Raw genomic sequence first — 23,407 nt, 5'->3', positions numbered from 1 at the left:
CAAAAAAAGTCTACTGATACAACAAAACAAAAGATCCCACCTATTTTAATTTCTGATGATAACCCAAACTTACCAAAAAAAATTCCCCACCAACACACTGCAGCTCTTAGATCTAAGCCTAATCCACCACCAAAAATAACGGCCCAACCCAGTAAATCTAATCCCAAAATCCCACAAAAAATGGCCCAACCCACTACAATTCCTAAACCATGGAACAAAGTGAAAGAAACCAAGAAGGTTGTACCAAAGAGAGGCTCTAAAAATGTAAAAACAACAGCAACATATGGAAGGAGGCCACTAACAAGAGCCGCTGCTACTGGAAATATTGCAAGAATAATTGGTAAGAGAAAACAACCCGAAATAACTTTTGTGACTTTGTCTACCTCAGATGAATCCTCAAACAGCCATGACAGTGATGATACTACAGAGGATGAATCATATCGACCTGATGGTGATGAGGTGTCCATTGAAAAAGACTTGCTTGTGGATAGATCAGCAGTACTAACTAATGTGAAACTGAGAACTAGGACAGATAAGAAACTTACAAAACAAAAGAAGACTGTTATGGTTGAAGATGATGGGCCTGTTTGTGCAGACTCAGATTCTGAGGATGGTGAAATTATTTTTGGACCGATTCATAAGTTCGGATCATCAATTGCTCCTTATCATGATGTCCAGGATGAAGCTTATAATGATTCTGATGGTGGAGACTCATGGCCCTCGGAAGAGATGAAGACTCCTCCAAACTCTGAGGATGAGTTGGAGGAAGTTGACTCAAATGAGGTCTTCCTTGCGTTCACAGAATGAGGGAGGTTTGGAGAGCTTAAACTTGAGGTTGGAATGACATTTACTACAAAAATGGAGTTCAAATAAGCTATGCATGAATATTGTATACAGGAGGGTAGGAGGATTTGGTTTAAGAAGAATGATAACGTGAGGATGAGAGCTGTGAGTAAGGATGAGAGCTATGACTGGCTTGTGTATGCTTCTAATAATACTGAAAACAATTGCTGGCAAATCAAGACGTTCATGGATGACCACACCTGTGCAAGAGAGACTAAAGACAGACCAGCTAATAGGAAGTGACTAGCCTGTAAATTGGTGAAGAAGCTAAGAAAATATCCTAATATGAGACACTCCGAGGCTGCACGATATTTTAAGACAAAATGTGATTTGGATCTAAACAAATCTTCACTGACCAAGGTATTAGGAGATGCTAGATCTGTTGTGTACGGTGATGTTGCTGTCCAATATAATATGGTGAGGGATTATGGGCTGGCACTGCTGAAGAGCAATCCAGTTGGTGTTATGCCTAAGTCCAACCATGATGATGATTCAATATTTGAGAAGATGTACGTTTGTTTGGAGGCATGTAAAAAAGGATTTCTGGCTGGTTGCAGATCCCTTTTAAGTTCAAAGACTACTATGAAATTCGAGTGCAATTTCAAAGGCCACTTTGAGACTTAATTCAGTTACGGCCATGCTAAAGATGTATGGTAGAATTTAGTGTCACCAAAAGTTGAAATGTTTATTTGATCTAGTTTAGTTGGTAGAATTAACATGAATGACAAACTAAATAGATGGGCATTTAATTGTTGAATTTTAGTAGGCATTTAACTATGTCAAATACAATAAAGTAATATTTTGATAATTGAACAACAAAATCTATTAAAAAGGAGGGGCAGAAAAAACGAATTTATTTTGATTTATTAAATTTGACCATGTTAATAATTCTAGTATGATAAAATTAGCAAAAAATTCATCTTGATTAATCAAACCAAAGATATATCCAGAATATAAAAAAAAAGCACAAAAATTATTATAAATATTCTTCAACCAATTTAATTTGTTAATCAAAAAGAGATTACATGATTATTTATACTAATAGAGAATAAATGACCTTAATAAAATCTGACAATATAAAATTAATATATAATATAATATAATAATATATGTTAAACTTAAACATTTAAATTAACAACACAAGCATAGTAAATATGCTCCTGCATAAGTTTTTTTTATTTTATTTTTTGAATTATTTAGCAGAAAAAATAATGAAATAGGTGTTTAGAACAAAATATAAAAAATAGTTAAAATTATTGACAAATCATTCATGTGTTATAAATAGTAAATTGATCATTTGAATTATTGATAGTAATATTAAAAATAACAAAAATTCATATTTCTTTTGATTTTTATATTTATTCTATACTTCACCATATTGTATTGAAAACTTTTTGTTATTGTTTTTAACCAAATCTCAAAAAGAAATTCAAAAAAACCCAAAAAATAAGACATTCTATTTTGCATTTTTTTCTTTTTTTAGTGCACTTTCTTTTTTCTTATTCTTAAACTTTTATTTTTTTTTACCATATTTTTGTTTTCTATTGTTCTTCTTTTTCTTTTATCTATAACTTTTCTCTTCTTATTATTTTCTGTTTTTTTATGTGCATTTTATTCTCTTTTATCTTTTGTATATTTTAATTTTTTTTATTATTTTTGTATAAATAAAAATTCACATACAATTATTTTTATATAATATTAATAATTAAAAATAATTAAATAATAATTTAATAAAACATGTCAAGACATATAACAATTATCAACTATTAAATTCATATAAAAATAACTGCATATAATTTTATATTTTTTCATAACTTATATATTATATTTATAGAATTTTCTATTTTGGTTCTAAGAAATTTTTGAATTTTTTTCACATAATTTAAAAATTGATTTTATAGAATTTAATTTCACATAAATTATGTTAAGACTTAAAATATATATATATATATACACGTAGTGTCAATACAAATTAATGCAGAAGGAAGAAACAAATAATGTAATAGAGAGTAGAAGAAGAGGGAAGAAAAAAACGGAACATAAAGGAAGGAAGAGTGCTACACATACAAGTCTTTTTGACTTACAAGTCTTACAAGTTACTAGGTCTTTTAATGCGTTATTCAACGTTTCCTATTTTCAAAGCGCTACACTCAGAACGGTTCTTCCTCTTCCTCTTCCTCTTCCTCTTCCTCTTCTTCTTCCTCTTCTTCTTTGTTTTTTTTTTCGATTTTCATGGTTTCTGAAATCAAGCTTTGAAATCATTTTGAAGAAGAAGAAGCAGCAGAAGATGAGGAGAAAGAGAAAGAGTTCTGAATTATGCAACGAATTTTGGGTGTATTTCTTAAATACTTTGGGTGTATTTTTCGTAATCCTTTGGGTGTATTTCTGTAATCCTTTTGAAGATAATGGAACTTCAGAAATACACCCAAACGATTACAGAAGTACACCCAAAGGATTATAGAAATACACCCAAATGGTTACAGGAATTCACCCAAACGATTATAAAAAATACACCCAAAGGATTATAGAAAATACACCCAAAGGATTTAAAGAAATACACCCAAAATTCGTTAAAATACATCTTATGCATAATTCAGAACTCTTTCTCTTTCTCATCCTCATCTTCTACTGCTTATTCTTCTTCAAAAACGATTTCACCATGAAAAATCGAAAAAAAAAGATAAAACAGAGAGAAAAGAACGTAAATGAAGAAGAAGAGGAAGACGGTGAAGAAGAACGTGCAGAAATGAAAGAAAATGAGAAGAAGAAGAGTAAGAGGAAGAAGAACGTGCAGCAAGAAGAAGAAGAATGAGAAAGAGAAGACAAGAAACCAAAGAAAAGAAGAAGGAGAAGAAAAAGAGGAAGAAAAATGGTTGGAAGCGTGTTTTGAGCGTTAGTTTTAATTGAACGTGTAAGGCTTACAAGCCTTAATCGCTTGTATGCGAAAAATTACTCTAAAAGAAGTTGGAAAAAAAATCAATAGTTTTTTTTTAACCTTTTTAGAGTTAATTATAAGCATTTTTATTTTCCTAATATTTTTCAAAATATATAATTCAACAATTTGAGAGCAATGTTATCACTTTTTAATTACGAAAATATTGTTTATGTATTATATATTATATTCAAATTACCCAATATTTTTTAAAAACATAATTAAGTAACTTATGATTGATATTTGGGAGTAATATCATCACTTCTAATTCAAAATATAGTCCATCTATAATATATTATTTTCAAATTACATGTAATATAAATATTCTTACTATAAAAAATAAAATAACGAGAAAAGAGAGCAATTTTAAATTACATTTGAAAAAATTACAATATAAAATTGAAGGTAGTGATATTACTTTGTGAAAACTCAGGTGCAATTGATTTTATGTGAAGTTAGTAGTTAAGAAACGTTAGATAAAATTTTAGTCAAACCAATCAAATTATCTAATAACTCTCGATTATCAACTTCACGTAAAGTTGACTATATTTCTACCATATTACTTTTCCTTATGATAATTAATTATTTACGCTTTCAATGTGTTTAAAATTACATAAAAATCACGTAAAAAGAAAAAGTTTAAATGATGAGAAGAATTAATAATGATGAAAAAAGAAGCAAAAGGAGGAAAAATGTTATTATTTTTTGCCCCGTTCTCTTTCTTGAGTCTTTTTCTTTCTATCTGAATCTGCCCCCGATTCGGCGAATAGGTTTTCATTTCATCTTACTCTCTCCTCCTCTTCTGTGTCTCCACATCCAATCCAAGCAACTAAGAAAGCAGCACCACCGAGGGTTTTTTTCCTTCTCTCTTCTCTCTCTTCTCTCTCTCAGCCTTCGCATCTCACATCGGTTTTTTCTGAATGTGACTCAGATTCATTCACTTCTCCTCACTCAATTTTAGGGCTTTTCTTATCTCTCCTCCCCCAAAACCCTCACTGTCACCATTCGATTCGCTCTCCGATTCCTCGATCTCACCATGGAGGCTCGAGATTCGTCCACTTCGCCGTCCTCCACCGCCGCCAACCGTGACGCCTCCTCCGTCACAGATGCCGACGATGCCGTCTTCACTGTCACCGTCGCCCTCTCCAAGGATGCTGCCTTGCATTTTCAGTCTGGCAAGTTCGCTGAATGCGTCGACGTCTTGAACCAGCTCTTGCAGAAGAAGCAAGACGATCCCAAGGTATAGTGAATCACTCCTCTTTCCTTTTTTCTGTCCATTTCCTATGTATTATCGATGCTGATGCCGCTGGAGTGTTCTTGATTTTATCACTTCCGTGTTACCATTCTCTGTGACAAAGTCTTGGTGCTTCTAGGCGTTTATTTATTTATTTATTTATTTTTATCGATGCTCGATTCTTGTTCTTGTTGCTATCTGTGTTCTGGATTTGATTGTAATTGCGATGCTTCAGCTGATTGATTTGTTGCTTAGATTTTTGTTTCCGTGGAGAGGTGAATCGCGGTTTTGGTACCCTCAGGGAGTGGTAGATAATAGTGAGTATTGCCTTATGTGGATGGAAATGTGAGTGTGATTTGGTTGAACTGGTTTATATGAAATTCCATGGGTGCCTTAAGTGAAGTATAGACAGTAAGCTCTCGGGATGAAAGCTTATTTGGCTGTAAATTTGAATGCAGATGGTTTGAACTGGTATTTGTGGGTTAGATGAGGTAGCCAGTATCTGAGTAGACTGGATAAGTTGCATTGAGCTGCTTTGGATGGATGCATGGCAAAATGCTGCCTTATGTGATGTAAGGAACCACTAATAAGTAAGAACATTGAACACAGGGTGAATCAACTGGTGAAGGTTCTTATATTTTCAGAGAAAAGTAGGAAACATGTGCTCTGAATCCTATATGGAACATTGAATTTTATTGAATGATTTTTCTGGAAGAGGAATTATGAGCTCATTTTCTGTACATGTATGATCTTTTTCATTCCGATTCTCTTGCTTTTTTTTTTAGTTTCGGTTTTGCTCTAGCATAGAGTGCGACTTGTTTAACAGTGGAAAAGAAATTACTTGTCGCATGCACAACTCTAGGTCAATTTTGTAGAGTAGATTGATCAATGATACTTAAATAAACTTACACATTAATCACAGAATCTTGTGTAAGCCATTGGTTAAGGCCTTGATCACTCTGAGAGTTTTATTTTTCTGAACTGTTGAGATTGTAAAATAGTTGCAAACCTTATCATCTGTACAAGTATGTGTTCTTCAGTATCCCATGTTTCCGCCAATATCCCAGTTTTGTTCTTTGCAGTTTCATGAAACTAGATATGTTTTCTCTCTGAATATATATATCACTTATTCTTTTATGCATTCACCTAATGGATTGGGTATAATGTATGAATTATGATTAATTTACATGAATAATAACACTGGAGTAAGTTATGCTGCAGAAGTGCCTTTGTGGTAGAAATAAAATCATCTTTATTTTTCTTCTTTCTTTTGTAGTTTTCTAGAAAGCATGAATTTAATGGTGCTCTCCGCATAGTGCATATCAAGCCTCCCATACAAGTTTACAAATTAAAGTGCTTGATTTTATGGTAATGTTTGTATTATGATAAAATCTGTCATCATCCATGTTCAAACCTGATATGTCAAGTGGGCAAATCCTTGCAAGCTTTGTGTCCACCCACCAATCTTTGCGTCTTTATGTTGGTTGTTGGGTATTGTTGTGTAAGACAATTTTAGTACAAATCCTAATCTTCAAGATTTTGAATCCTAATATTTCAGGTACTTCATAATATTGCAATCACGGAATTCTTCCGTGATGGATGTTCAGACCCCAAAAAGTTGCTTGAAGTACTTAATGGCATCAAGGTATGCTAATCTAAAATTCATCTCTCTATCTCTCTCTTAAATTTCTGCAAAATGGAAGTTTTGCATCTTTTATTATTTTTTTTTTGTGCTTTATATTCGAGGGAAACCATTTCTTGCCTTCATTATTAGAAAATTGGAAATTGAATGCCATTGACACAGATAGAGAACCAATGGCAGGATTAAAATGCAGATAGACTTAGGTCGTTAATTGACTTTTGTAAACACTAATTGCTAAATAGGCTCTTGGCTTCAGTTACTGAACGAATGCTTAAAATGTCAGGAGACCAAACTTTCTTGAAAGGTTCTCATGATTTTTGATCTGTGAATTTGGATTCTTTGATTGGAATCAGAATGTCAATATGATTTCGATACCAGTAGGGCATAGTATAATATAATGCATATGTTGATTCCCACTTCCACCCCGCAACTTGGTTTCCTTCTCTTGGTGCTTTTACTTACTTATTCATGATATTTACAAAGGAGAAAATTATATATGAAGTGTGTGACCTGTGTGATAAGGTTGAAAGTTATGAAAAGATGGTGGAGAATGGTTGAATAGGTTTTTCTCATTTAGACATGCTGTTTATGATAATTTGAGTTGCAGCTTGAAGCTTTGGTATGTATTTATTTATGATTTCTGTTCTTATACCTTTTTTTTTTCCTTTTCTCTGTTGGGCTTGATTCAGAGAAAAAGTGACGAGCTTGCCCTGGCTTCTGGTGAACAAGGGGAATCAGTTAACAATGTTGGAAATAAAGTTGTTTTGGGATCCAGATCACATCAGTTTTCAGGTGCAAGTAGCACCAATACGATGTATGCAGATGAATTCGACTCTTCTGTGGCAATGCTAAATATTGTATGCTCTTTTGCTCCTTGTGTCATCTTGATTTATTTCTCTCAGTTTGACGGACATATACTTATGATTTAATATCTTTGTTGATGTTTGATGTGATTTTGTTCCTTAAATCTCTCTAGGCCATGATCTGGTTCCATCTCCATGACTATGCAAAGACATTATCAGTTTTGGAACCCCTCTTTCAAAATATTGAACCCATAGATGAGGTACATCATATATCACGTATTATTTAATGTTACTTGGTTTTCAGAAGGTAGATTGATGTGTTCCTTTGTTTTACTCTGTTTCTTGTTTTCTTGCCTTAAGCAGACAACAGCTCTACATATTTGCCTTCTGCTGCTTGATGCTAGCCTTGCTTGCCATGATGCATCAAAATCAGCTGTAAGTTCTGTGATAATTTCACTAGCTGGTTTACCTTTTGATTTTTGGAAGTTTTGTTACTTAATGCATTGATGTTGACTCAATGATGGGTTTTGAATTTTCATTTATGCATGATGTATCCCCCCTCCCCCTTTTTAAGTAGTGTGTGGCCAGTTATTTCTTTGATAAATACATAAATATGGTTTCTTTTTACATAATTTGCAATTAGTTTTTAATCTGACTTTTTCTTTGATTAGTTGAACAATGAGCTCTTTTCCACTGTGATAAGTCATTGTTCTTTCCAAGCTAATGTTGGTCATGGCAGCTGAGTTTCTTGGATGATGATTTGCCAGCTTAGTCTATTTAATTACTTTTATTTGTAGAGGTGTTCTTTGTTGGGAATGGCTGAATCTTATCTTCTTTGAGTGTACTTTTTAACTGTCAGATAGAGAAATGCACTTACTGACTGCAGGTTTCCAATACTATAATGATTATAGGATATACTTATTTGTTAGGATTTGGATTATCTTATCCTAGCTTCCACCCATAAACCCTTCCAATTTGTGAGAGGTTGGGCAGGTGCGGAAATTTAAACTGTAGTCTGATATACTTGTTAATGTGGTTGAAGTGAATGGTTAAGATATATAGATAGAACTCGCCTGATTTATGTTATTTTATCTGATAAATTATGCTGTAAAACTCTTGTTGGGCATATCCATGGACTCTCCTAGTATCAGCCACTCGTTATCCTAGTTTGTTAGTCGAATGTGTGTTTTCTCCCCATCCCTCCCGTTTAAGCTTCTATATTTGTACATGTGCGCTGTTCTGAACTGGGCTTCATTTGCTTAGGACGTGTTGACTTATCTGGAAAAGGCATTTGGTGTTAGCACCATGAGTCAAGGTGACAATGGGAACTCTGCACAGCAGCAATCTGCAAATACAATGACAAAGTCTACACCTGTTGCCATTAATGCACCTGCTGCTGAAGCATCCAGTTCAGATTTGGGGTCAGGTGCTAATGTCTCTGAAAATCATCTATCCAGAGCTCTATCTGAAGATACACTTGATTACGAAGCCATGATGTTGGATATGGGTGGACCAAATTTATCAAGGCCGATGGGTCCAACTTCAAATGATCTTTCAAGGGCTTTGGCTGATAGGTTTTCTACTATTGATTTAAAGCTCAAGTTGCAACTTTACAAGGTTCGGTTTCTGCTGCTGACTAGGAACTTGAAGCTAGCAAAACGTGAAGTCAAGCTAGCAATGAACATTGCACGTGGAAGAGATTCATCCATGGCTCTTCTTTTGAAATCTCAACTTGAATATGCTCGTGGTAACCACCGCAAAGCAATAAAGCTATTGATGGCATCAAGTAATCGGACAGACCCAGCATTTTCTAGCATTTTCAACAACAATATTGGGTGCATATATCATCAGCTTGGCAAATATCAGACGTCCTCATTATTCTTTTCAAAGGCATTAAATAATTGTTCATCCCTGCGGAAGGACCAACCCTCAAAGCTAGCCACTTTTTCCCAGGATAATTCTCTTATCATTTACAATTGCGGTGTGCAGTACTTGGTCAGCGGGAAGCCACTACTTGCTGCTCGCTGTTTCCAAAAGGCAAGTTTGGTGTTTTACAAACAGCCTCTCTTGTGGCTCCGGATCTCAGAATGCTGTCTGATGGCTTTAGAAAAAGGCCTAATTGGATCAAGTCGGGTTTCTTCAGAGAACTTGGAAGTTGGAGTTTGTGTTGTAGGGACGGGAAAATGGAGGCAACTTATTTTGGGAGACCACTTTCCAGTTGGCGGAGATATGGGTTCATCTGAAAGGGACGATTGTCCTAGTGATGATGGACGGCTGAAGTTATCAATGACTCTTGCTCGGCAGTGCCTCTTGAATGCTCTGTACTTGCTGGACTCCAGTATTACAAATTTCGTGAAGTCTGATTTGCCATCGAATTCTTCTGTGGAGGAAACTGATACAAGTGAAGTGTTGTCTTCAAAGAATTCAAATCTTAAGAATTTACATGGCATCGATGGAAAGGCGTTTTCAGTAGCAGTAGGTTTAGGTCAGGTTAATTCAAATGGGGACACAAAAGAACAAAAGGGAGGAGCTGGTCAGGAACTCGTGCAGAACTCCCTTTCCTATTATGAAGAAGTTTGTAGAAGAGAACATCAACTGGTTAAGCAAGCTGTTCTTGCTAATCTGGCGTATGTGGAGCTGGAATTGGACAACCCAGTGAAGGCACTGGCAGTTGCAAAATCTCTCCTAGAACTACCAGAATGTTCCAGAATTTATGTCTTTCTTGGGCATGTTTATGCAGCTGAGGCTCTCTGTTTGCTGAATAGACCAAAGGAAGCTGCCGAACACTTGTCATTTTATTTGTCTGGGGGAAACAATGTTGAATTACCTTTCAGTCAAGAGGACTCTGAGAAATGGCGAGTGGAGAGGACGGTTGAAATTGAAGATTTAAATGGAGGGTCCACAGCAGCGAAGAATTTGTCTTCTGAGCAGACACAAAGTATTGTTTTCCTCAAGCCAGAGGAAGCGCGGGCATCCATTTATGCAAACTTTGCAGCAATGGCTGCAATGCAGGGTGAATTTGAGAAAGCCAGTTTGTTGGTTACGCAGGCATTATCCATACTCCCAAACTCCCCAGAAGCCACACTCACTGCAGTTTATGTGGATCTCTTGCTTGGTAAGCCACAGGAAGCCCTAGCCAGATTAAAACGATGTAGCCGCATTAGGTTCCTTCCTAGTGGAATAAAATTGAATAAATCTTCTTGAGTGTTGTATGCTTGGGTTTATCATTGTGCCTTGCCCATTTGTCAACGTTAGGTAGCAGGTAGGTTAATCCTTCCATAGCATTTGTAAAATATATAAAGTTCAACTCAGAATAATTTTTTCTTCCCTCTTTTTGAGTTCCTTTTCCTTAAAATTTTCAAATTTAGGGTTCAGTTGTAGGGTGGTGGCTGTGTTTTGATTAGTGCCAGTTTCCCACCTTTAAAACTTGAGGTGTAGATCTGATTCGGGTTGTGTTTTTAGAGGCTAATTTAGTTGATATTCAAGAATAGGGGTCATGTACTTATGTTGAGAAAAACTGAAAAGGTGATAATTATTTCGAAATTCCATTTTTAATTCGAGGGGCTGATCTTTCTAATTCTAACTCTCACTATGGATTCTATCAACTTCGTTTCTTCTTATTCTCACTATTTATTGAACCTTGTGTACGGTACGTGACGCAAATTTTCATTTTTTTCCCTAAAGAAAACCATCAGAGAGGCCCCGCTTGCTTCTTCTGTCAGAAAATAAATCTAATGGTGATAGATTCGTCGCTCTTGTGATTGAGCACATCACGAAGCAAACGATAAACGTGATTCTTACTTTACATATCCCATTATATTATCAACCTATAAAGTTTATAACTTCCATATAAGCTTTCATCACTCATTCTGAGTATATAAACTTGGAGAGGGAGAGAATAATCACCGCTGCAACGGTTAAACATAACAGAAAAGTAAAAGTCTGAAACTGAATCTAACCAACTAAACTAACCTCGAGATAAACTTGGCTTTTATAATTAAAAGGAATTAATTTGTTTGACATTACAAAAGAATGAGTGGAGACGAAATTAGTTTGACGTAGGGATTGGGTATGTGTCTTGGGGCGGGGCCGGCAAGGGTTGCAGTGATGAGCTTCAGGAATCACGATCAATCAATATCAATGCTTTATAGGCCTCCATCCTTTTTTCCTTTTTTTCCTCATAAGTTCACGGGTTTCCCACTATACAATGGGGTCACAGGAATCAAAGCTGCTCCATATCTAAGGTGAAGTTCCAAACCTTCCTCTAACTATGAGCCAGAGGAAACAACAAACCCAAAACAACATAATGTAGAGAACACGAATCAACCATTTTTGCACAAGATCTGCTTATGTCTGTTGACTTTTTAATCCATCTCCAATGCAAGTTAGTGTTTATTTGAGACAATCAGACAATTCGTATGCCTATGAGTGGACAAAATTCATGCTGTTACGTTGAGCACTTGATACCCCCCTCACTATCGCTATCGCCATCGCTATTTTAACTTTGATATTCATAATAACATGATCAACAAAATGTACTACTAACTTTTGTGCTCTAGTAATTAATAATCTATCATTAGGAATTAACTATTATTAGATAAAAAATGGTTTGGATTTGTCCGAAATTAAGTGTTAGAATCCCTCTTCATTATTACGAGACTTTAGAGTTACGCTAGGAGAGAAAATTCCAATTAGGGTGGGGCTAAGATGTTGCTTTCCAACGTGGCCTACTATTTCCTGTGATAAAGGATAACTTTTGTACCCATTAAGTGATAATCTTTTCTATTACTACTTTAGACAACAAGTTGGTGCATACATCAACACAATATTATTATTATTATATTAATAACCAATAATTAATCTAGCTTCTTCGTTTTATAGCGTAATTAACGAATTTTAACTGTTTTAATTAATTAACTACTACTTACAATATATAGTGTGTAACTAAATCAAAACAAGAACATCTCCTAATAATGGAGTTACAGGTTTCTCCGTGAAAGAGAAGGAGGGATAGGGATCTTACATGCATACAGTTAATTGATTGTGATACGAATCCTTACACAGTACTATAGTACTGTTATTCATACACATATAGACAACCTATATAATTTCGAATAACAAAAATGACATGTATAAATAAAAAAAATTAGTTATCGAATTAGACATTATATATTTACGTATAAATGTGTTATTTTATATTTTTTTATATAAATAATTGATTTAATGATTAAATTTTTGTTTATTAAATAAAATTTACTTTTGGTTTAGGCTTAAGGAGTACATGTAAAATGGAAAAAAAAGGGGGAAGTTTCAGGAACCATAAAGAAGTGAAAAACAATCAAATGATGGGAAATTAAAGGTATGGAAAATTTTTAAATATATCAGTGTTTCAGTAATTTTTATAAACTGTTGATATTAATTATTTATATTATATATATTTTTAATAATTAAAATTAACAACTAAAAATTACTGAAACACCAATATAGCAGTATCGTTGAAAGTTTTTCTATATGTATTAGTCTTCTGTTTTAATTATAATTCGCAGGCCTGCAATTCATTCATTGCTGTTTTGTGAAACTGGTACAAAATTAAACGTAACAGTGTAACACTTCACTCTCGTAGACAAAGATAATTCTATGATAAAAAAACATTATAAGAAGAAAATGAAAAAAAAATGTATAAATTTATTTTAAAAAATTAATAAAAATAAAATTATATTTCTAAATAAATATTTAAAATTTATAAGAATAATTTTTTATCTCTTCTATCATTTTTTTTCTCTTTCACTATAGCATGCACCTATAGGCTATAGACAAAGGTGGAAACAACCCCAGCACATTGAAAACCAAAACCAGGGATGTTGTACTCTCGCTTTTCTAGGTGGAAGGGTACATCATATCAAATTTCATGTCCTAAAATTACCCGCTGAATTATGACAAGTAAGTCACGACTCATAAGATTTACATATCCTTTTCTGGTAAACAGTTCAACACTTCAAATTGTGTTTGATCAAGTACAAGTACGGAGGAAGCTACACATATATATAATATATTGATTAATTATCCCCAATTGAAATTAAACCAAGTAGTGTTACAATAATGAAATTGGACAAAGCACAAACCATCATGTAAATAAATATCTTAATTAAAATGTCACATAGCATCACCTTTTATGCTAATAATGCCACTTTAATTTACTCGCCTAGTAGCTAGCTAAGGATTAAACATAGATGCAACAGTAATCTCAATATAAAAACAAATGGTTATTTTAACAAATAATAACCAAACATGAAACAACAATAGCAACAAGAACAACAATTCCAATAATCTCTAGAGTGCGTGGGCGACATCATCATCATCATAATCATCTCATGTCAATTTCAACCATACATACATGCCATGCCCCAAATATGATCTCCATTGACCTGAAAATTAATGGCATATATGCCGTGACATAGAATGAGACAAAGGTTAAAGTTCACGGGCAGAATCAGAAGGATATAATAATATAGTTTATTGTATGATAGGAAATAATTTAATAAAAATAAATGACACATCAATAATTCCAAGGTATATCTGCTCAGTGTGACAGGCAATTTTCATAATCATAGAAACAGTGTAATTGAAAAAGGAAAATGGAAAACAGTAAGTTATGGAATATTGTAAATTCCATCCAATAATTGCTAGCTATTTGTTGGTAGGTAGGAAAGTAACAATGTAATTGTCTCTGGACTAAACTTCCTAATGACCTAGTTTCTAATAATTTAATCTTTTTTATTTACTCCCTAATCTTAGGGCATAATATTATAATTAATAAAAATGCACAAGTCACTATCTTCTTTGGGAAATTGGGAGGAAATAAAAGAAGAGAAAAAGCAGAACAACAAACAGACAATGATAAGGTCATAATACACAGTCAAAATTTCTGTGTAAAAACTTCTGGTTGAGAATGATTAAAACTGAAAAAGAAATAGTGATGGAATTATTAAAGTAAGAGAGCTCCTCGAACGAAGATATCAAAAATATTTTTTTATAAAGATAATTTATTTATTTAATCATATTTTAAATAAAAATTAACACTTTTATAACATATTAAATCTAACTCTACAATTTATTTTTTAAAAGTCAACAAAAAAAAATATTTCATATTGGAGTATCCACCTTAAGGTAATGACGATGAAACCATTCCTTCAGGTGATATCTACACAAACAATACTAAACTATTATAAGACTAAGAGAAGATATAGTAAGAAGGTTCAAAGAAAACAAACAGATGCTGGTTATTATTAGCCAAAATAAAATTATATAAATTAAAGTCATGTGCATGTGATTTAGATAATCTTGGCCAATGATTAGCAGAATTTTATATCAGGTAGCCTAGATTCTAACTAATTAGGTATGAGGTTGTTTGTAAAAAAGAATGAAAACTCAGGTGAAATTAATTTCACTAGATAGATGAAAATCGCTAAATGAGTTGATAGGATTGATGAACTTCACATGAAATTTCACCAAAAGAAAACTATATATGATATCGTTAATATGCGAAATCAGAAAAATGGGTTAAAAGAGAAGTAGGGTTTTAGAGAAGAAGGGTTACTTACTGGAATTACAAGGAGCAAGTGTAACCAGGAGGAGGAGTCTTGCCGCATGCAACAAGAAGCTGAAGAGCGAGAGGCACGTATATGTTGAGATTCAGAAGCTTCACCTTTAGCGTCGTGCAGAGGCACGCCGCCGCTTCAAGCTCCACCAGCCCTTGAAGCACCGGGCAGCACTGGTTCACCGCCGGGTCTCCCACTCCAACGTGCACCAACCCTCCCAGCAGATCCACGCACGCCCCCAGCTTCAGCGTGTCTATCGGACACGTTGCCTGCGCCGGCGTCTTCGGCGACGGGCACGGCTGCTTCTTCCCTCCTCCTCCTGTGCTCGGCGGGTTTGTCACTCCCGGAACGGTCACCGGAGGAACAGTGACAGGAGGAACTGTGACGGGCGGAACGGTGACCGGTGGGTTGACTATTGGTGGAACAATACCGGGAGGAAGGATACCGGGAGGAAGAATGCCGCCGGGTGGTGTGACAATGACGGGTGTCTTGGGCTTCTTATTAGGGTTGTGCTTCTTGGGGGGATTATTACCGCAGTAGCCACATGCGAGGGTGGGAGTGAGGGAAGAGATGAAGAGAATGCAAATGAAGAAGGAAGCATAGATCTTAGAGGCTGAAGAAGAAGACTCCATTGGAGCTTAATGAATTGGTTACGTTGATTTGGTGGTAGAAGAGAGTGAGAGTGTGTACGTATAAGTAGGAATGGAATGAGAAGAAGAAAACAAATGAGTATAGAGTGTTTCACGTGAACATGGGGCTACCACATACACTCTCACACTCAAAACTAATTACCAACTTCATTATTTCTATATGCTAGCTGGCATTATACATCTACTTACTAATATAACTTCATATTCATTAATTTTTTTTAATGTCAATATTATAGAGCCTATCTATCATTATTTTTAATTTAAATTTACAAAATAAAATAAAAATAATATCAAATTAATACAAAATAAACATTTATTTGCTCTAAGATGACACAATAATAAATTCTCCAAAATAATATATGTTGCATTAACAAATGTATAGCGTGCGTAATGTATGTAAACCAACCGTAATAAATACTCTGCATCCCTATCTAATTTAATGTACAATGATTATAAAGAATATATACTTGTAATATCGTATGTGATGGATGGCATATATCATAAAACTAGAAAGGGTCCCCATCCACTTTCTCTCTGTCACTTTCCCATTAGTTCTCCTTTGGCAAAAGAATAGTAATTATTGTATATATCATGTACACTATTCACACAAGAGGAGGATTTGTGGTATGTGTAATTCTCTCTCTATATTAGGGCTTCCTACGTTATTTCATTTTTAACAAGTACAATATAGTAATTATTTTTAATCTTGTAAAACTAACTTCCAAATGATGAATGATCAGAATGCTGTATATGGTCACCAATGATACATCACCAATTGGAAGTATATAGAGTAGTCAGAAATTTTTATATTATTTTAATCAGGAAAAAGTACGTGGGATGATCATTTTTTAGGGGAAAATTAAAAAAAAAAACTTTAGATGTTTCTGTGGAATTCTTTATCATAATGTATTAATGTAATCATATGTTAATTTTGGATCGGAGGAGATTTGGTATCCTATAATTGGGTATGGCAGGATTTGTTGACACAATCTAATTTCTTAATGTAAACAAACAACTAATCCTACAAATTAAATAAAGTATCTGGTTCTATGGACTCTTTCTAAATACATCTATTATTATTTTGAGACCTAAGTAACCAAAACAGCTGTCAAAGACGATAAACTAAAGGTAGAAATAGGCCAAAGGACTATTAAGTCTACAACCTAATTTATATTCAGTTTAGTCTGGTATATATGATTTATGAGAAATTTTAGGGTAATTAATTTTTAATAATGTTGGTCTATTAAATTGTTATTTATGTGTGTAAATTTTAAAAATATATATATACAAATTATATTAATTTATATGTATAAATTCTGATAAATATAAGTATAAATTATATATTTTTTATGTGCAAATACATGTAAATATGAGTACAAAATTATTGATCAAATAATAAAAAAAATAATAAATTTTGATGGTCAAGTAACAAGTAGCGTTGTTCATTATTTATCACAAAATAGACATTTTAAAATTTAAATTTGTTAATAGCTCAAGTTTAGTAGTTTTACAAATTAGTTTAATTAATATATAAACTTGTTTGACTTTATTAAAATATTATGAATATATAAATAGTTTTTTATAATTAAAAAGTATTAAATTACTTAAATTTCTATATTTTATTATAAATTATTTTCAATATTTTTTAAATATTTTAAAAGTTTAAATATCATGGTAAACTTTAAATTTAGTATATTATAATATTATTATTATATATAGGCAGTTTTTATATAAAAACTTTTTTTTTAATTATTTTCAAAAAATATTAAGTTTTTTAATTTTCTTCACACAAGATCAAACTCAACGACAAATCATATTTAATATTTGAAAGAAAAAGCTAACACAGACTAAATTTAGGTTAATTAACTAGATTACAACGTTATCTTGTTATTAAAGATAAAGGAAAATACCAAATTGCACCCCCCTAACAGTTAGAGTAACTAACTGATGTAGCTAACTAAATCAACTGACAGTTATATTAATTATTATTGGGTAAGGAAACGAGCTAGGGACCTACACCCCATCTAATTATTCTCGATCGAAACACGCACATGTATCGCCTGATTTGCGAATGAATATGAAAATATTATGTTATTTGAGTTATAGTTCGTATGAGTGCATGCATGTATGTATGTATGTGATGGTATGGAGTTGGTAGATCCGTAGATGCATATAGGAAACAGTACAGTTGGCAAGCATGTGAGAAGGATGGTTGATCTATCCACCGGAGAGAGAGAGAGAGATAGAGAAGAATGAAAATGATGATTCATTCATTGATGCGGAAGCAAAGAAAGAAAGAAAGAGAGCGAGTGCAGTGAGTGAGCATGTCTGTGATAAAGATGTATGTGATCTATTATATCCCTGTCCCTCTTGCTTTCAAACTCTTTTTTGTAACCTTCTGCATCCGTGATTCTACGCCTTTTCCATCCTCTCCATTCTTCCATTTACCTTCCATGTGCTTCATCATATATACATCTACAGAGTTTACATGCATGTGCTCTATGCCTTGCTTTTGTTTTAGCATGTCAAGGGTTTATATATAATTATAAAAAATTAAAAACTCAATTTCATATGAAGCTAATAACTCATAATGATTAGTTGATAATTTAATCAAATCTGTTAAATTATTTAATAATTTTTAATTATTAATTTTATATAAAATAATTTGAGTAAACTACTATTTTTATTCATAAAAATTAAAAACGCTGACATATCAAATCATAGAAAATAAAAATTATCATTTATATCCATAAAAATTGATTTTTGCGAGCAAAATTACCCAAATCTTAAATAATTACATAAAATCTCCAAACTACCCTCTTCTCTTCTCTAAAAATTGATTTTCGCAAACAAAATTACCCAAACCTTAAATAATTACATAAAATCTCCAAACTACCCTCTTCTCTTCTCTCAGGCACGCACCCACCCTCACTTACTATCAGCAGTACCCTCCCCTTTCCACACACACTCTCTCTCTCTTCCTTCTCCTTTATCTTCTTCAATCGTCCGTCTCTCTTTCTCTTCTCCCTCTTCGCACTTTTCTCATTCTTTTTCTTTTCCTATTGATGTCTCTTTTTTCTCTGTCGTTCTTATCTCTCCTCCGTGCATTAATGGTGGTTCCTCCTTTTGCTGTCGTAAGCTCCATCTTCTCCTCCCCTCTTTTTCTTCTTTTTCTTCGGGAGGTTTTTGGCTTCAAAAATAGCAATTTTGAATCCTCTATTTTCTGTAACCACAACTTCTTCAATGTTGAGTTCCTTCCTTTTTCAAATGTCATATCTTCGTCTTCTTCTCTCGGTGTCGCTGCTCTCTTCTCCTCCTAGCGATGCGTTTTCGTCATCTCCTCACAGCGTCGCCAAAATCGAATTAATGTTCTGTGTTATTTGTAACGAAAATAGTAATCTTGAATCTGAGAAATTGATAATTTTTTGTGAAGGTTCTAAGAAATTAGGGTTTTATTTTGAACCTATGCATCATGTTTTATTCTTCAATTTGATCTGAGTTTGTTCTATTTTGTCATTTTGAAGAGGATAGTGGTTGGGCTATGTTGATGTTCAAGAGGTGAGAAAGGAAAAATGAGTGAGTGAAAGAGAGAAAGAGAAAGAGAGAAAAAGACAGAGTAGGAAGAAATATGATGCTATGGCAGTGGTGGTTTAGGTGCTGCAGATAGTGAGTGAGGGTGGGTGCGTGCGTGAGAAAAGAGAATGGAAGTAGTTTGGAAATTTTATGTAATTACTTAGGATTTGGATAATTTTGCTTGTGAAAATTAATTTTTATAGGTACACATAATAATTTTTATCTTCTATGAATAAATATATTAGTGTTTTTAATTTTATAAATAAAAATGGTAGTTTACTCAAATAAGCACCTGAATTTTCACCTCATACAAATATACACAAAAGATCAAAGAAAACAAAGTGGTTTTTATTATTTAATTTTTATTTAACTTAATTTAGATATGTTGAAATAATAATAATATATATAGAAAGAATTTCAAGTGTACTAAAAATATCGATGTTTCAATTATTTTTATCGTTGATTTGAATTATAAAAAATATATATAATATATAGAGTAATTTACACAAATAAATAAAGTTGATAAAACCTTTACCTAAATACATAAAACAAAAATATATTACGTGTATGTGTATTTTCACTTTTCTATGCAATCTGTGGGAAGCAATCACGGTTTCTCATTTCTACATAAACCGTGGACGAATTATGAATGGTGGGTATTGTGTGTAAAACGTGACAAGCTACCACGGTTTACTAAGGCTGCGAGGTGATGATAAAACGTTGTGGACTACAACGGTTTATGAAGTATTGGCCTTCCATCATTTTCACGTAATGATTTATCTGCTGAAAATATTGACCTTCCACCACCATTTTAAAACAATGTTCCATCTGAACCACCTATTGCATATATTCCTTCCAGTTTTTTTTACTACTCTATTTTTATTATTAAATTTGTATTTAACATTATGTGTAGTATAAAATCTCAGTTTTAATTTTATTTTTTTCTATGTGATTTTATTTTTATAGAGCTGCTATTATTTTTATAGTTAGTTATAGCAAGTTGTTAACCCCAATAAAAGAGGAAGAAATTTTAATAGAAGTAAAAAAAATAAAAAGAAGTAACAAAATATACATTAACACACATTTCACATTTATTTTTTATTTGTATAAAACAGCAAACACTAACTACACAATAATTTCTTTGGCATTGCCATCAAGATTATTGTGAATTAAAATTTTATTACTATTTACCACGTACAAGAACACTGTTATGGGTGAAGATAAAATAGAAGAACCGGTTTCTACCTAAAAAATGAAACTAATAAGAGAGCAAATAAAGAATTAATTGCCTAAATAATTGTAATCTTAGTGATTAGATTATAGAAAATCAACATTCAATATTAAAAAGTATTTGTTATTATCCATTTCTTGTGAAAAAATTTGTATTTTTTGACTTATTTATCAAAACGCTACAACTTTAAAATAAGTATTTTTATAACTAAAAATTTAAACACAAAATAACTTATTTATAAGCTGCTATCAATAAAAATTCTTATACTTTTAAGCTTTTTTTTAAAGAATTTATTTAAATTATTTACCCAAAGTGAGCCCTAATTATTGTAGTTACCAAAAAAATATTAATTATTGTTTTGGAGGAGTTTGGAGTTGATTGGTGAAAGTACTTGCAAAGACTCTTCAATACTTAAATTATTTTGAATACGAAATGTACAAATATTAGAGCTTAAGTTACCTTATTGATACGGGTGAAGAAAAGGTCAGGCAGTTTGACGAGACTTGTAGTCTGATTTTTGTTTAGTTTGATTTGTTCTGGTTTGTTATAAAATAAAAAATAAGTTCAAAATTTTAATATATTAATAGATCAGATTTATGTTCATTAATTAGTCTTATTAGTCTTATAAATAATAATATATATTATTTCTAAATTTATTTTAAAAATTCATATTAAAAATAAAATTGAACACACTGATACGTGATCATTTAAGTATGTCGAACTGTGATTGGAGTAAAATTTTTTACTTTTTAATAAGATACAAAAAAAGAAAACATATTGGATGAATATCAATAATTATTACTGGAGTTTCAGCGGATTATGTATTTATAGCCCCTAACATGTAAACCGTGAAAAGTTAGAGTGGTTTATGTTTACTACACCCTCCTCATAAACCGTGGGAGCCAGCCACGGTTTATGTCTTGCTTTCTCCCTTTGTAATCCGTTGCGGCCGGTTTATATACAACACCCACCATTCATAATCCGTCTCTAACTACACCCTCCTCATAAACCGTGGGAGCCAGCCACGGTTTATGCCTTGCTTTCTCCCTTTGTAATCCGTTGCGGCCGGTTTATACACAACACCCACCATTCATAATCCGTCTCTAGCAGCCACGATTTATGTAGAAATGAGAAACCGTGGTTGCTTCCACGGATTACATAGAAAGGTGAAAATGCACATATACATATACGTAACATGTTTTTGTTTTATATATTTAAGTAAAGGTTTCATCAACTTTATTTATTTGGATAAATTGTCCTAATATATATTAATTAAAATTAATGGTTAAAATAATTAGAACACTAGTATTTTTGATACACTTAAAATTTTTTCATATATATATATATATATATATATATATAAATTTAGGTGTACTAAAAATACGGATATTTCAATTATTTTAACAGTTGATTTTAATTAATATATATTATATATTTTTTTTATAATTCAAATCAATAGTTAAAACAACTAAAACACCGATATTCTTGATACACTTAAAACTCTTCTTATATATAATAATAGTTCTCCGATTCTGATTATAGGTAGGTACACGTTAAAATTTGGAAGGTTGCTAGCTATCTCTATTGCGTTGTACTTGTCAGAGAGCAGAGATGCAGAGTGAAATTCTCTCAGACCCTAAACCTAATATAGCAGCTAAGTAAATTAATTTTCACCGCATGCAAAGAATGGTGGTGAGGGACAAAACACATAGACCTAGGTAAATTAATCCGCATTTGTCGTGTGCGGTGTCTTCCAAATTAAACAGTATAGTTTTAATTACATTGGAACGTATGCATGGTTTTCCAGTAACAACTAACTAATGGTTGAGGTTTCTTTTCCTAAAGTGATGCAGTGGCTGTGATTCATCAACGTACATCTGGCTGGATAATTAGATCTTCTTTGTTTTTTCACCAAATGTTGGATATTCTAACAAGATATAATCACACATGGCATGCACGTTCTTTTTTGACCGACCCCATGCACTGAAGTGAGACATGGATGTATTTGGCATATATGTATGGATGATGTGTGGTTGAATAAGCCCCAGTCTATCGAGAAATTGAAGGTTTTTATATGGGGCAGACAAGATTATTAGATGGGATCTTGTGATTGGGGTGTCAAATAAATTAAAGGAGACGTAATATTAATCCCTTACCAGATGTTTTTAACCCGTAATATATATTAGATAGCAAAAAAAAAAAAAAACAGATAGGACTATATGTTTTTAACCGATAATTAGGGATGTAAATGGTTCGATTTGATTTGGATTCAAATATTTTAGAAGCTAATTTAGTATGATTTTATCGAATTTAGAATAGAGTCTAGATCTAAAAAATATACTCGATCATTATTTAGGATCGCATCTGAGTCAAGACGAATCTGACTTCATCCGATTTATGTACACCTTAAAAAAAACTAAAAAAGGTATATATGTTTTAAATCAATTCTAATATTATGTTATATTAATTATAAGTTTATTGTTTTATTTTTAATCACACTTGTTGAATTAGAAAATAGATCAAACAAACATTAAATTAAAATTTATAAACAAATTCAAGTTTAAATATGAATATCAACTTCTCAATAACAAGTTTGTTCTTTATAAACAAATACATCATAAATAAGTTTTTATAAATAAAATTTTTTTATAAATTATTGTTATAGCTTTAAAGGCCCGATTTTCACCCGGTTTGGACTGATCAGTATAATTATAATTCGAAAATATTTAGGTTTTATCAGATTTAGGATTGGGTTAGGATTTAAAAAATAGATTCAATGTATATTTAGGATTGGATCTGGATTAAGACAAATTGAGTTTTACCCGACCTATATACACTCCTACCGATAATGTTAAATAGATAAAAAAATAATAAAATTTATTTTATTTAATATTTATTAAT

The 23,407-nt window shown here is 32.5% G+C and overlaps 2 protein-coding genes across 2 annotated transcripts; one reads left to right on the top strand and one right to left on the bottom strand.

Annotated features, from left to right (window-relative positions):
- Positions 1 to 4,420: 4,420 nt before the first annotated feature.
- On the top strand, positions 4,421 to 11,009 carry LOC112701682 (uncharacterized). The gene is made up of 6 exons (XM_025752414.3): positions 4,421 to 5,015; positions 6,568 to 6,654; positions 7,341 to 7,508; positions 7,628 to 7,714; positions 7,818 to 7,889; positions 8,718 to 11,009. Exons 1-6 carry the CDS (start codon positions 4,812 to 4,814, stop codon positions 10,656 to 10,658), a joined length of 2,559 nt encoding a protein of 852 aa, XP_025608199.1. The 5' UTR covers positions 4,421 to 4,811; the 3' UTR covers positions 10,659 to 11,009.
- Positions 11,010 to 13,475: 2,466 nt separating this feature from the next.
- Positions 13,476 to 15,851, bottom strand: LOC112701672 (uncharacterized). Its single transcript, XM_025752407.3, has 2 exons — positions 15,056 to 15,851; positions 13,476 to 13,879 (listed from the first exon to the last, which is right to left on the bottom strand). Exon 1 carries the CDS (start codon positions 15,682 to 15,684, stop codon positions 15,061 to 15,063), a length of 624 nt encoding a protein of 207 aa, XP_025608192.1. The 5' UTR covers positions 15,685 to 15,851; the 3' UTR covers positions 13,476 to 13,879; positions 15,056 to 15,060.
- Positions 15,852 to 23,407: the final 7,556 nt, after the last annotated feature.

Source organism: Arachis hypogaea, chromosome 1 (genome assembly GCF_003086295.3).
Source record: "Arachis hypogaea cultivar Tifrunner chromosome 1, arahy.Tifrunner.gnm2.J5K5, whole genome shotgun sequence".
Classification (NCBI taxonomy): domain Eukaryota; kingdom Viridiplantae; phylum Streptophyta; class Magnoliopsida; order Fabales; family Fabaceae; genus Arachis; species Arachis hypogaea.
This window is presented reverse-complemented; position numbering and strand designations above follow the sequence as displayed.